Here is a 14961-nt window from a genome sequence, read left to right on the forward strand (position 1 = left end):
GGTATGGGCGTAGGAAAGACTTGTTACTCTCTTGTCATAGGTTTCGGCTCTTTCCGAACCAACTGTCAGGGTGGTTTTTGGGTGGAGGTCCTTGCACCGCACTGAGTCTGGGACTCAGGGGCGGGGGTTTGGAGTCCCAGTTTAGATAGGAACCTAGACCCCATGATAGGAGGGTAGTGGGTTGGTGCTGCTTGTGTCTGGGGTACAAGCAGGGCGTGTGTTTTTGGGGTACCCAGCTGGGCACATTGATTCGCGAATCACCAGGCATTCCGATACGACTTGTCTACACTCTAGCACTATAGTAAGAATTGAAAGATGAAAGATGGAAAAAGGAAATCTGATTGCTTACCACCTGCTTGAAAGTAGCACAGGTGCTTACATAGAATAGTTAGTTAATGAACTAATGATGGTTGTTAATAAAATCGAATATAAGGACACACATTTAGTACTGCTCCTGCAGATGCAATAAACACACCAGCCAGATAGCCTTGCATATCCTTAGAGTCTTTTCTTTCCTCCTGTCAGGTAAGTCTTGCTGAGTACAATTAAGTACTCAGGGTTTATTTCTCCCCTATTGCAGGTGATAGGCGGATGCTAGAGCTAACTCTTGTGTGAGGATACCTCCTGGTGGGCTCAGCGATGATTCCTTTACGTTACGATCGTAGTTTTTATTTATAACTCTCACTAAATATTTTTTATAAATGGAAGTTTTATAATATGTTGTTGTAGTTTATATATCAATACTTCATCATGTCATAAATAGATGCTTAATTACGTTGTAACTCTGTTCATATGTTTATATTCTGCTGTTAAATTAAATTGTTCATAACTCTGATAACATGTTCATACTCCGCTGTTATAAACACTAAATATTATACTCTGATGTTGCATGAAAAGTGATGTAAGAAATGGCAATACTGATGTAAGCTTTATTCTCTCATTTGTGATCCTGATAGAAAAATGTGGATTTTTGGGTTCTCCCTTAGGGTGTGCCCGACGGAACTGCGTAATTTGGTGTCCTTCCTTGAGTATATAGTGTCTAATGGAAGACAAGTACTCCTAGGAGGCATTATATTAGGCGGTTCTACAATAGGTGGTATCAGAGCATAAATGAGGAAAGCTTCGAAAACTTTTCCTAAAATAAAATTTGACAACAAATTCTTTTCAAAGAATATGACGTTTGTATACGAAGTTATATAAGTAGACCTATTACTATGGTTATGTATCCAGGATAGACGGCACTCTGCTGACTTAGGTAGACTTAATCAATTTTTCTGTAGGTACACTGACCTCGAGCATAGTCCGATAGTATCGACTAGCTACAGGGAGAGAACGATGTGCCAAAAATCTAAGAACGGTTGCCCTATATGTTGGCAACAGTGGAAGGACATATAGGACGCGCATTCATGCATATCCTGGTTGTGCATTGTAGTGCCCATATTGCTTGCAGATACGCCATCCATAGGTGTCGCGCGTGTCGTATTGTGCACGACTGACCGTCCTTGTTCCGGAGTTATTTCTGCACTGTGGCTTCATTCTCCGCGTTCGCCCGTGGTTCACGCCTGTCGTGACACACGTGTCCCCGTACTCTTTTCTGCGCTCTTGTCGGACCCTTGCCCTACAGTCGTACTAGTCAATAATGGCCTCAGACATTGCTCGCCTCAAACGCGTGGAATTTTGGTTGATTCATTTGTAGTGACCCCGCACAGGAACCTTAGTGGACTGCGACAGGACCACTGACCGCTCTGCCTTTATAAGTAGGGCCTGGCTTAGCCCTTGATACTACCACTCGGTGCACTTTAGCTTGTCTAGCTTTTCCTTTGAGCAAGCTTTTTGCTCAGCCCTTCCTTGCAATCATCACTAGGAATGGCAGGAGCCTGGGTTAGTAGTTACTGCCTGAACATTGAGGGTTTTGCCAGAATCCTGCATGCCACCCTATAAAAACTCAGAGTCAAAGATCATCCCGAGTATGAGGGCCGTGAGTATGAAAAGCATGGCACTGAGCGGTGTGAGGTTACTGTCTATATTGGGAAGAGTGAAGAGTTCCCCGACATCACTGAAGCCTAGAATGTGACCGCGATCAGGTTTTGCTTCGTGGACACCTACCAGGTTGTCGTCCACAAAGCCTTGCGGTATCTTTGCTAGATCTATGAAGAGCCCATTGCCCGTAGCCCCATGAGGTTGTTTCCACCTTTGGAAAAGAATCGACATGCATGGAGGTCTCGCATGGAGGGTTTACAAGGACAAGATGTGCAAGAAGATAGTCCAACCGTGGTGCACCTGACCACGTACCTGCTTGCTCTAGATGAGCAGTATGACCGGCAAGCCTCGAAGCTGAGGAAGTGCCTCCGGCGAGCCAAGGAAGCCGAGATCTTCTCCAGGATGCTCTAGGTGCAGCTTGCCAAAGCGCATGCCAGTACGGCAGCCGCGGAGAGTCGGGAGACTGCCATGTCGAAAGTTCTGAAGGAGGCTGAAGATCGGCATGTCCATCAGCTGGGTGAGGTCTATCTTGTCACTAGGGCCAAGCAAAGGATGTTGGCTGCTGAAAGGCAGGATTCCTCAATCTTGGAGGGAATCCCTATCCACCCGCCAGAAAGAAGAAGATCGGTGCTGTAGTCCCGCCAGCACCCCCACCCTTGGAAGTGTCAGAAGTAGAACCTTTGATTCCTCTCACTCAATCAATGCCTAGAGAGGAGGCAGATCCATAGCCAGGGTGGTAGAAGAATCCACCGAGCCCTGGAATGAAGATGAGTGGTCCAGAGTAGATTAGTTGCCTTGGGATGCTATAACCATAGTAGCAGTGCTTTTCGTCGCTATCCTCCGGCATTGTACTCTTGCCGTTGTTTTCATCTGTAGTTGTTGAGATCGTCTGACCGTAGGTGAAATATGTGTCAAGAATGGGAGAGTGAGTGCCTGTAAGTTGTACCCGTATAAGACCGTTGGAATGTGCATTTTGTTTATTTCGCTGTGTTTATTGCGTCTATCTACCCTTAAGTCTTTTGCGACATACTTTGAGTTTTCAAAGACTATGTTAAGAGGGTTACCAGAGAAGTTACCATTCAGATGCTAGCAGACCAGCCGTGATTGAAGAACATAGGACATTGTATCGACTAATTGTGGATGTCCTAGCAGAACACTTGAATCTCTTTAAACCAAATCCGCCGTTGGATTTGAATTCCTTGTCCCTTATTGTGAACTGAACCCTTGTTGTTTGAATCTTCAGTTGCAATACTCCTCTTAGTCTGTGGTCTATAACCCCACCGCCTTCATTGCATGTAAGTTGATAGTAGTTTCCTGGTTAATAGCTTATGGTGCCACGATGAAACCGAGGGCCCCTGTGGAATAGCTGCCACATAGTGACGCTGCTCGGCACGCGCTGGTATCGAGGTTGTTGACCAAGTACCTTTACTAAGTTACATTGCTATATCGCTTTTGCTACAAAATATTCTCCTTAAAAATATTCAGGTGTTCAAACGGAAAATCCCCAATGGGTTGATGAAATAGTGTTCTCTTAAGGTAAACAAGAGGAGGTGGTTTTGGAGGAAGCGTGTATGTCATGATCTTAGTTCATATAAAGGTTGGTGCATATTGTGGACAAGGAAGGGAAAGAAAAAGAAGAGCTAGCAAGGAAAGTTAGCCGTGGGTAGTCGGGAGTGATTGTAAAAGCCTGAGTGTATGTCATGTCCCAAGCCCTACGTTTAGTTTGACCGCACTACGCATACCGGGTTATTTTGCTGCGTGCCCTATGGACGCCGTCTATGTCGGGCCCATTAGCGCACCGTTCTCGTGTAGCCGCGGCATCGTGCCGCACTCGCTTCTATGTGCACTGTGCGTTTTTTCTTTTCCAGGCATCCGGTTGGCTCTCGACCCCCACGCCTCGTCCCCCGTACCGGACCCCCCCATCCCCCTCCCTTCTTTCTTCTTTTGGGGACATGGCCACCCGCACGCTTGCCTCATCGAGCGGACCCTCTCTCCTCTCCTTTATTTCCCCCTCTACCGCTCACACAGGAAGCGCACCATGGCTGACCTTATCCCCACAGAGTGAACCGCCAGTGTACCCCCCTACACGCTGTCTCCACTGCCGGTGCACTGCACCCCACCTCCGTTCACCACTATAAGATACCCTTGGTCCTTGCTCTCCTTCCTCATCCCCATTCCCCTTGCTTTTGGAATAGAGTTACGAGATCCAGTCAACATTGTGGAACTAGATCCGTTAGTCTCAGGTGATGGTGTAATCTGAGAAGAAGAAAGGATCTGGTTTTTGAAGAAGTTCAAGTCTACCGTTGGTTAGTCCGGTCTTAGGGTTCATGATGTTTGACTTCTCAGTCTTCTATTTTTGGATCTGCTGGTCATACACCATGTTTTGGATAATCATTATCTTATTGTTTCTCCATTGCCATCGTCTATCTCGACTTCTCGATTAAGTCTTGGTTGTATTAGGTTACTCTTCACCATGTATCTCTAAATCCCCGTGTGGTTTGGTATTCAAAGTCGTGTGATCTTTCGTGTAATTTCCGATCTACGAAATATAATCGCGTTTCCCCTCTTCTGATTCTTGCTTCGAATCTCGGGATGAGATTCTTTTTAGGGGGTTGGTCGTAACACCTCTGGTGTTACGAGCTCGTTTAGCACCGAGATTTAGGCCTAAGAAAAATTTCCAAAATGAGTTTCTCAGATTTTTATTTAAAACATACTTGAAGTGATAAGTAAATCCTGTGTGACTCAGTTTTGTGGACTCAAATAAACGCCCAAGTTAAATTACTCAGTGCGTAAGATATTTAGGAATGTCTGACAACAATTCTAGCAAATAGATAGCAAACGGTTTGTTCTATTAGATTAAGCATGAAAAGCAATTTTTATAAACAAAATAAAATATAACTTGTATTTAGTACTTCAATAAATCTAGAGCGCAAGTTTAATAGATGAAAATGCAACAATTGTTTTGGTAAGTAAAAGTTATTCAATAGTATATATGATAGCTCAGAAATCGAATCCGAGATTTAAACTAGAACTTTTTGTGAGTCGGCGAGAAATTGGATGTATGTTCGAAAGGTCATAATATGCTTGTTAGTGAAAATCGACAGGGTTTAGACCTTTTAGAAATTAAGGCAAAAAGCGCTAGTGGATGTTAGTTCAAAACTAAAAGTTATAATTTTCTAAGTCGGAAGCAATAATAGACGGTGCCATGTTGGCGTTTAAATTTCGGCAAACATACCTCAACACTAATGTTATGCTTTTGCATAGTTGGTTGCATCGGAGTAAGTACTTAAAGCATGGGGCAGGTCGTAGTTGCGTTAGGGGTTACGACGATCACTCAAAAATTAACCGAACTTCGCTAGAACGCATTGGGGACGTGTCGTTGGCACTGTTCGTGAACCGGCACTGTAGCGAACGATCTCGGCTGCTCACCACAACTACCTCGCCTCGCTCGCTCTCAGCCATTCGTTCCATCTACCTGAGCTACTGCTGGCTCTGCTTGTCTTTGCCTGCCTTTGCTGTCTGCCTCTGTCTTGTCTCTGCCCGCTTCCGCCACGGCCCCTGCTCAGGCCGTCGCCACGCTGCGCGCATGTGGCCAGGCCGCTGTGCCCTGTCTCGGTACGAGTAGGGTCTAGCCGGGGGCGCGCGAAGTACGCCCGGTGCCGAGGAGCCGACCTTGCCAGCCACCGTGCCCCGCAACACCACCGCCGCCAGGTGCCGGCCATTGCGCCCGCCGCTACACGTGGTCGTGTCTCTGTGGGCTACAGTGGGGAGAGCCTGGGCCACACCCGTGCCCGTCCAGGTCCGCCGCTGCCCTGCGCCATCTCCCCACCACCGGCGTTGCGCTGGATGGCTAGATTTTTGTCGCCGGAGCCGCCGTCCTCTGCTCCTCTGCTTCATCGAAGGAGGGAGAAGGTGAATAGAAACTAATACAGGGTTCTCATTGCTAAATACGTGACTCCCGTTAATAGTGTTGAATAGTGCTAATGTCCTGCGGGTGGATTAAGTAATAGAAAGAGGGCCTCGGTACAAATTGGCGCTGCCGTCACTGGGTTTTCCCCGTGGGCCGGCTTGCTGGGCCACCATCTGCGCCGCACTCGCCGCGTCGTGGGCCATGGCCTGTGGTCGCGCGCGCGCCCTGCCCCACGCGTTGGGCCGTCCTGCCGGTTACTGCTGCGCCTGGGCCACTCTCACCCGCGCGTGCCCCGCTCGTCTGGGCCGCCGGCTCCACTGGACCGAATGCGCCCGTTCCGCGTTGGGCCGAGGTTGTTGACGCCGGCCCGTTTCAATTGGTAGAACAGTTTCTAAGTTAGCTTCTAAGGTAAATTTGTAAATTCAAAATAAAATTTTGTAGGTGTTCAAAAATGGTGAAACCAATTTTGTTAGTCTCCTAAAATCATGATATATCTGATAGTGTATTTTGTTCGTTTAGGTTCTGTATGTTTTTAGGGTTGCCCTAATTATTTTAATATGCTAAATGTTGTTAAAATGTGAACCTGTAGGAATTTCCGTGATAAATCGGTGATAGTGTTGACTCTAAAAATTTTATAGTAAATTACTAATATTATTAGCTACTCAATGTATTTTTTGTAGTTTTAGAATAATTAGTTTGCTAGATAGATAATAATACCTATTTCGAATAAAGATTAAATCGATAGAATAGAATAAAGAAACGCCTTGGAACTTTATAACTAAAATACTTGTTGGGAGATGACACCTTTCTTGACGATGTTGATGCGTAGATTAATACGTTAGTCATTAGAGCTGGCTTGTTAGCTCATAGCACGTACTCTGTTTTAAGAGTTGGTGTTGCTTTGATAATTAACTGTTGCATCATATCTGCATCGCATTGCATACCATAATAGGGATGATGATATCAACTGGAGTAGCTGAAAAGATGGTGCCAGGGATCATGTCATGGAGATGGAATGCTAACTTTTGGTTAAATCTTACTCAGGCAAGCCCCGGTGCATAACCCCTACTTTTCTGCACTTTAAATTATATTTATGCATTAAGTTTTAAAGAGTTGAATAAAACCCACTTGCATATATATCTTTATCCTATGAGTCTTACTAGTATGATAGGATCGTCTAGATTGCTATGCTACAGGACTCCGATAGAAGTCGAGTGATTGCCTGTCACTCGCGAGAGATGGAAAATATATTACTGTATTATTATCACTTGAAAATATAAATGGTGAAAAGGAAAAATGGAGACCAGGCAGGGATATGGTTTGGGTATTGATAGGTCTAAGAGGTTGTGTCCTGCGGCCAACAGGGCATAGCTTGGTTACACTGTTTTATCTGTCTGTGTCGATTAAGGACCGGCCGTTGTATTAGGTTCTAGGCAGGTCACAAACTTATTATCCCGAGCACATACTTGGGTATGGGCGCCGGGAAGACTTGTTACTCTCTTGTTATGGGTTTCGGCTCTTTCTGGACCGACTGCCAGGGTGATTTTTGGGTGAAGGTCCTTGCACCGCACTAAGTCCGGGACTCAGGGGCGGGGGCTTGGAGTCCCAGTTTAGACGGGACCTGGACCCCGTGATAGGAGGGTAGTGGGTTGGTCCTACTTGTGCCTAAGGTACAAGCGGGGCATGTGTTTTCGGGGTACCCAGCTAGGCACATTGATTCGTGAATCACCGGGCATTCTGGTACGACTTGTCTACACTTTAGCACCATAGTAAGAACTGAAAGATGAAAGATGAAAAAAGGAAATCTGATTGCTTACCACCTGCTTGAGAGTAGCACATGTGCTTACATAGAATGGTTAGTTAATGAACTAATGATGACTGCTAATAAAATCAAATATAAAGACGCACATTTAGTAATGCTCATGCAGATGCAATAAACCCACCAGATAGCCTTGCATATCCTTGGAGTCTTTGTTTTCCTCCTATCGGGTAAGTCTTGCTGAGTACAATTAAGTACTCAGGGTTTATTTTCCCCTATTGCAGGTGACAGGCGGATGCTATAGCTGACTCTTGTGTGTGGATACCTCCTGGTGGGCTCAGCGAGGATTCCTTTACGCTACGATCGCAGTTTTTATTTATAACTCTCACTAAATATTTTTTTATAAATGGAAGTTTTATAATCTGTTGTCGTAGTTTATATATCAATACTTCATCATGTCATAAATAGATGTTTAATTCCGCTATAACTCTGTTCACATGTTTATATTCCGCTGTTAAATTAAATTGTTCATAACTCTGATAACATGTTCATATTCCGCTGTTATAAACACTAAATATTATACTCTGATGTTGCATGAAAAGTGATGTAAGAAATGGCAATAATGATGTAAGCTTTATTCTCTCATTTGTGATCCTGATGGAAAAATGTGAATTTTCGGGTTCTCCCTTGGGATGTGTCCGACGGAACTGCGTAATTTGGTGTCCTCCCTTGAGTACTTAGTGTCTAATGGAAGACAATTACTCCTGGGAGGCGTTATATTAGGCGGTTCTGCCACACGCAGGAGGAGGCCGGAGCCTAGATAATAATTTTTAGCTATGAATATCATTTCCTCAGAGGAGGAATTTTTAATAAGCTACGAAGGTCTCTAGCTAAGTTGGTTCAGTGGTTTAGTATAGCACTCCTTAGGTCATAACTCCTCCCCCATTTGCAAGTGAATTCGCCGATGTGGAAATTTGAATTATCATCCAGGTGGAACCACGTCTGAGTTGCCTAAGCTCCCCTCCTTTGTATAGCTTGTAATATCAGATTCTCAGCCATGTACGTGAGCGCAAGGTCATTATCTGATAAAACGTAAGCGCAAGGTCATGGCCTGAATTGCCTAACCTCCTCTCCTTTGTATATAGGTTGTAATCTCAGATTCTCAGCCATGTATGTGAGTGCAAGGTCATTATGCGAGAAAACGTAAGCGCATGGTCATTATCTGAGAAAACGTAAGCGCAAGACTCAGCATATGCGTCATGTACCTTCTCCCGCGGCGCTAAGCAGCTCATATCTACATGTTCCAACGTTTCTCTAGTTAACAAGGGTATCCGATCATTTTTTTTAGATAATGAGAAATTTTCGGCTTCAACATTCTTTTAAAGAAAAAGAACCATTAGTCCAAACTTATTACAGCAGCAAGAATTTAAATTTATTACATGTTTAGAACTAAAGTCAAGATGATAAACGAAGGACCATCCATTTGACGTTGTATGCTATCGATTCTAGTAGCTTGCAAGTGTCAATAATCCGTTCCTTCCCTTCATCCAAGCGTTGCAACAGAGCCCAAAATCGTAGTTTGTGTGCCCCTTGAAAAAACCTGCAAAAAGCTTTTAAGTGACCTTTGTCTAACATCACATAGTTCCTTGTGATCCATATTGCCTAACAAAAGGCAGTAGCTCCGGTCCATAAAAGATAATTATGTTTGCCACCCCCTAGACCAATTATTAAAAAGACGGCTGCGTTCCCGGGTGTTTTGATGCCAACAAAACAAACTCAACACGCCAGAGGTAATGGGCATAATGACAATTAAATAACAAGCGTTGAATAGCTTTAGATTTGCTAAAAACCAATAAGTCTTACTACCATTCCAATTTATTTTAGCAAGGTTGTTCTTTTGTAAGAATCACCCCTTTCTTTAAAAACCAAAGACAAATCTTAATCTTGAGGGGCACTTTCATTTGCCAAATATTCTCGGTAATCTTAATCCCGTTATGGTCTAGGTATTTATATATGAATTTAACAGAAAACAAAACATTATTATTTTGTTTCTAGACGAAAGTATCCCTATCCTCATTTAAATTAATAAAAGCAACTCTTGTGACTAGGCTTTGTCATTCTAACATCATGTTCCCAACTAGTGCCCTTCTAAAAGACACATTGAGTGGGGTGGAATTAAGTACATCAGCCATTGTTGCTTGTTTCTGTACTATATTAAATTAATTTAGATATTAGATTTCAAAGCATGGGATCCCAACTATTTATCATCCTTTGGGTTCTATTTTTGGTTTAAAATTCCCTTGACTTGAGAAATTTTCTTTTCAACTTGACTTAGAGTCTCGTTCCTCAGGTATTTTGTTCCTTATTAGCTCCTTCCAAGTTCGAAAAGCCATTTGCTCAAAAGACACTTTGTCTATATATTGGACCTTGGGTACCCTTGCCTCATGAAGAAAGGCCTAACTAGGATAGAGTGGGCCGAGCCTGCTAAGGAAGAGGACCAAACCGGACAGGATTCATCGGCTACATGGAAGGATGTAACGTCCCAGAGTCCAAACGGCTCGGATCTACTTTTCGCGCTGAGCGGACCACATCTACCATCATTCCACTTAGGTTTTCACCCTTGCTTCGCGTAAAAAAATCAACGGTGGTATGTATATGTGTAACGTTCCCCTCTTTGCATACAGCTTAATTAGGATCTCAGACTAAATGTGTGCGACCGGGGGCACACTAATTTGTCGCTGCTTTGTGAACAATGATGCGTGGAACGTGCACTTGCTGATCGTTGATTCAATTCCCGGTTATCATCGACTGGGTCAGCGTGTAATACGACGCGCAGTATTAGCATGGCACTCTAGCATTTCCTGGCCCGCGTCGCGCTAAGCAGCTACTTCTAGGCTCCTAGCTAATCATATGCTATGCATTAGGGCACCCGTAGTAATGGTATAAGCTAGTTAGTAGCTCTGAGCTAACTTATTCAACAGTGCTAGTTTTTAGCAATGGCTCATAGTATAATTAGACTCACATTATTACACTTCCACACAATCTTAGAATGTGTGTATGCATCTAACTCTTGATCAAAAACTAGTTTTTCTCTTTCTTCTATTAAAATATAAAAAAATACTTAGAACTAAATTATGAGGCCATGTTTAGATTGCAACTTTTTGCAACTCGATGAATAGTACCACTTTCGTCTTATTTGACAAATATTGTCCAATCGTGGACCAACTAGGCTCAAAAGATTTATCTCGTGATTTCCAACTAAACTGTGCAATTAGTTATTTTTTTTACCTACATTTAATGCTCCATGCAAGCGGCTAAAAATTGATGTGATGGAGAGAGAGTGAAAAAACTTGGAATTTGGGGTCATCTAAACAAGGCCTGAGTCAGTCATTACGGGTGCCATTGTACTATTACTACGGAGTAATAGTAGTCTAGGACTTAGCCCACCGCTGCCCTTTCCCAATCTATCGACACCTTGTGAGCAAATTCTACAAACTACCGTTCCGTGAGCCAAACAAAAAAGGCTTACATGGAGCTCCGTGCGTGATCTGGGCCGTCTATGCATGACGTCATGGGAGAGTAGTAGGTGGTGCTATGATCAGGCCAAAATCAATGCTATTTCTAAAATCATTGTAGAATAGAAATCATCGTACAAGAGCAAACTGATTCTGAATTAGTGCTATCAATCATGATGGTACAAGGGCGGCGATCGGCAAAACGTGGACTTTGAAAAGACTGGGAGCCTCACGGCCCAACCCCAAATGTACAGCCCGAACTGGAAACTGTTTTTTTTTGGGGGGGGGGGGGGGGGGGGGGGGGGTTGTGGATTTCCGCCTTTTTTCAACCTTCGTTTTGGGCCTTTCTTTTTTTGTTTCCAGGAAAAAAAATCCATCTTATACCTCTTTAACTATTGTTGCGGTCTAATCTTGGGAAAAGTTCAATTTATCTCCTTCAACTATCACGGTCGTCTGATTTTGCTTCTTGAACTACAAAACTAATTTATTTATATTCCTCAACTTTTAATACCATTTATTTTTTCACTGTGGGTGATTTTGCTTATGTGAAGGCACGTTAGAGGAATAAATCGAACTAAGTTGAAAATTTATGGGTAAAATTGGACTAGAAACCTTTTACAAAAATATCCAAAAATTCATAAAAATAAAATTAAAATTTTTTATCAAAATATTTTTACATGGGAAATTAATGTGATTAAAATACTAAAATTTTCTTTATTCTTAGAAAATTTGTTTTACCTCAGAAAATTATGAAACTAGTTTTAGATTTTATTTTTCTAAAAACATACTCTATCTTATGGTGCCTAGCTTAAAATTGTTTGAATCTTTATGCCTCAATTTTATGCTTATTTGCTAGTAGAAGCTCTCATTATTTATTACAATTAGTCAATGTCCAGACTACGTAGAAGCGCTAGTGGAGCATTGTTAGAACCGTATCGGGCGTTCTTACCCTGTCCGATAAATTTTCATAGTTGTGCTAGCATGCGTGGTTGCATGCATCCTGGCATGCATGCATGCATATGTGCGACAAGGTGCGTGTAACAGGGAGAGCTACATTGACCCCTGGTATTCCCAACCATAACAAGCTTTTGTGTGACAGGGCCCTATTTGGTAGGGTTCTAGCTCCTCACGTGAAGCAGCTTCTCTGGTGGATGAGTTGAAGCCATTTTGATAGAAGTGGACATCTTAAGATTTTGTTCTAAATTCATATAATTTGAAATTCAAAATTTAGAATTTTTGTATGATCTCTAATATTGACATGGTCTAGATCAAAGTTATAATTCTCAATGTAATCTAGAACTTTGTAGTTTATATTTTATTTGAAGTTGTTTTGAGTACGTGTCCTCAATAGGTATTTAAGTTCTTAGATTTTAAAGTTTATATTTTAGAATTTTCAAACGACCATTTGATGTTGACATAGTCAACACCAAAGTCATAGTGGTCAGCACGATCTATAACTTTGTAGTTGACAATTTTTTATTTGAAGACATTTTGGGTCTTAAGTATTCATTTTAAATTTTCAAAATTGGTATTAAATTTTTCAAACAATTTCGGAATGAAACAATGCCCTATACTAAAGTTGTAATGCTCGACAGGATCTAAAATTAGTTGTAAGTTTAAAACACTGCATGCTTCAGTTGGAAAAGGTCGAGTACCTTGGAGGAAACATGATTATTATCCTCTCAACATCTATTTTATCAGAAAGTATGGACATTGGGTACAAGCAAAATAATGCATCACCAAATTTTCAAACAAGTTTAAGGCCCCTTTGGATTGCGGGATTTTTTTATTACGTTTTTTTGTGTGAAAATAAACTGATTTATGTGAAATTCCTGCGTTGCAAAGGAGCGCTATGTAGGGATGCATCCTGGAATATATATCAAAGTATATATAGTGTTGTTTGTTAAGATCTGAAATTAGTTGTAAGAAGACGTGCTTCAGTTGTTTATGCTCTCAACGTCTGTTTCATCGAAAGGTACGGACGTACGGTACAGTTGAAACTTGAAAGAACGCAGGACGAAGTCATATTTTAGAGTAGAACTAGTACGTACAGGACACGACGACACGTACTTACGGCAAATATACGACAGAGTAATTATAATAATAAATAATTAATCAGTTAAACTCGACTCGACGACTGGACGCAACCGAGCACGACCCCGAATGGAAGTGGAACAAAGCTACACGTGCAGATCATCTCCAGCATGGAAAATTAATAAGCAATCAAGCACGCCTGCATCCACTTATTATAGCTGGACAATATATAGCCTTGGCAGTGGCGCAATCTGACGAGTGACGCTACGTATACGTCACCAGAAGAGCGTGGCCGCCGCTAGCAGGCCGACGGCGGCCGTCAGCGGGACGAGGGACGCGTACACGAGCCTCCTGCCGGCGACGACGCGGCCGCGGGGTTCGGCCATCACCCAGACGGCGGCGCCGAGCTCGGCGATCCCCGAATAGAAGAGCCCCGATAGCGCGAGGAGGTAGCAGCAGCTGGAGTCGTCGTTCCCTTGCTGGAACAACGCCGCCGGCGGCGGGTCGGACGACTGCTCGGAGATGGCCATGCAGGTGATCGCCGTGGAAGCGGTGGCCAAGCCTGCAGCCCCCAGTGCCGCGCCCGCAGGGAACCAGCTGGTCGCCGAGGCGGAGGCGGAGGCGCCGTCGGTGTCGCCCTGCCACCGCTCCCGCCTAGAAGACTGGTGGTGGCTCATGAGCGTCTGCTGCGCAGGTGAGCGCCTTGGTGGCTGGCTATGTGTTTAATTTTCTTTTCTTTTCTTTTTGAACGGTACTGGCTGGCTACGTGTGGGATCGAGAGTGGAAATATATAAGCGCGGCAAGCCCTCCCCATGGGCCCTAATTCCGTTCTAGATAAAATGAGAAATATGGGAGACCGAACTGGCGGAGGCGCCTGGCCCGTGGCGGGGACGGGGTGTGCGGTGTGCTTCTCCAACTGAGGAAGCTTCGTAATGTCACGACGGGGACGGGTGTGCGTCGTCAGTCTGAACACGGACGGAGTCGGGAGGGAGCTGAGGAAGCTTCGTGCCCCGCGTCAAATTAATTAATAATATATAATTATGTATGTGTCTCTATATCTATCTATATATATGGTATAATCTATATATCTATACATAGCTTGTAATTCTAAACCGCACTATAATTCGATCTCGATATGCAAAAAAAATCCACCAGCAGTCCAGCAACATAGTATAGATCACAGGTCTTGTTCGGCTGGCTGGAAAAACGGCCGATGCTGATTTGTTGTGAGAGAAAAACACTGTTATTTCGCTGAAACGGGACGACTGATAAGTTCAAGCGAACAGGGCCAGACCTTATCTATTCATGAAAGTGATCTACGTCATCATCCACTAAAATTTTCCCGCAACAACGTGCGAGGTATGCTTCTTGGGTAGTGTTTAGATGGCGAAATTTTTTGCAAAATGCTACTATAGCACTTTTCGTTGTTATTTGACAATTAGTGTCCAATCATGGACTAATTAGGCTTAAAAGATTCGTCTCGTGAATTTCGTCTAAAATGTGTAATTAGTTTTATTTTTTATCTATATTTAATGCTTCATGCATGTGTCAAAGATTCGATGTGATGGAGAATTTTAAAAAATTTTACAAAATTTTCTAGAACTAAACTGGACCTTGGTAATATATATATATATATATATATATATATATATATATATATATATATATATATATATATATATATATATAAAATTTGTTTCGACATATCGCTTCACAAAAAGATTTTAAATTTAACTAATATATTCAAAAAAGTATTAATATTT

At 43.0% G+C, this 14961-nt stretch overlaps 1 protein-coding gene across 1 annotated transcript; it reads right to left on the minus strand.

Moving 5' to 3' along the window:
- Positions 1-13204: 13204 nt before the first annotated feature.
- Positions 13205-13934, minus strand: LOC136457782 (uncharacterized). Its single transcript, XM_066457790.1, has one exon. It carries the CDS (start codon positions 13873-13875, stop codon positions 13474-13476), a length of 402 nt encoding a protein of 133 aa, XP_066313887.1. The 5' UTR covers positions 13876-13934; the 3' UTR covers positions 13205-13473.
- Between the last annotated feature and the right edge of the window lie 1027 nt (positions 13935-14961).

This window comes from Miscanthus floridulus, chromosome 6, assembly GCF_019320115.1.
Source record: "Miscanthus floridulus cultivar M001 chromosome 6, ASM1932011v1, whole genome shotgun sequence".
Lineage (NCBI taxonomy): Eukaryota > Viridiplantae > Streptophyta > Magnoliopsida > Poales > Poaceae > Miscanthus > Miscanthus floridulus.

Coding starts and splice junctions, on each gene's coding strand:
- LOC136457782 (XM_066457790.1), bottom strand. CDS start 13,875: ATGAGCCACCACCAGTCTTCTAGGCGGGAGCGGTGGCAGGGCGACACC.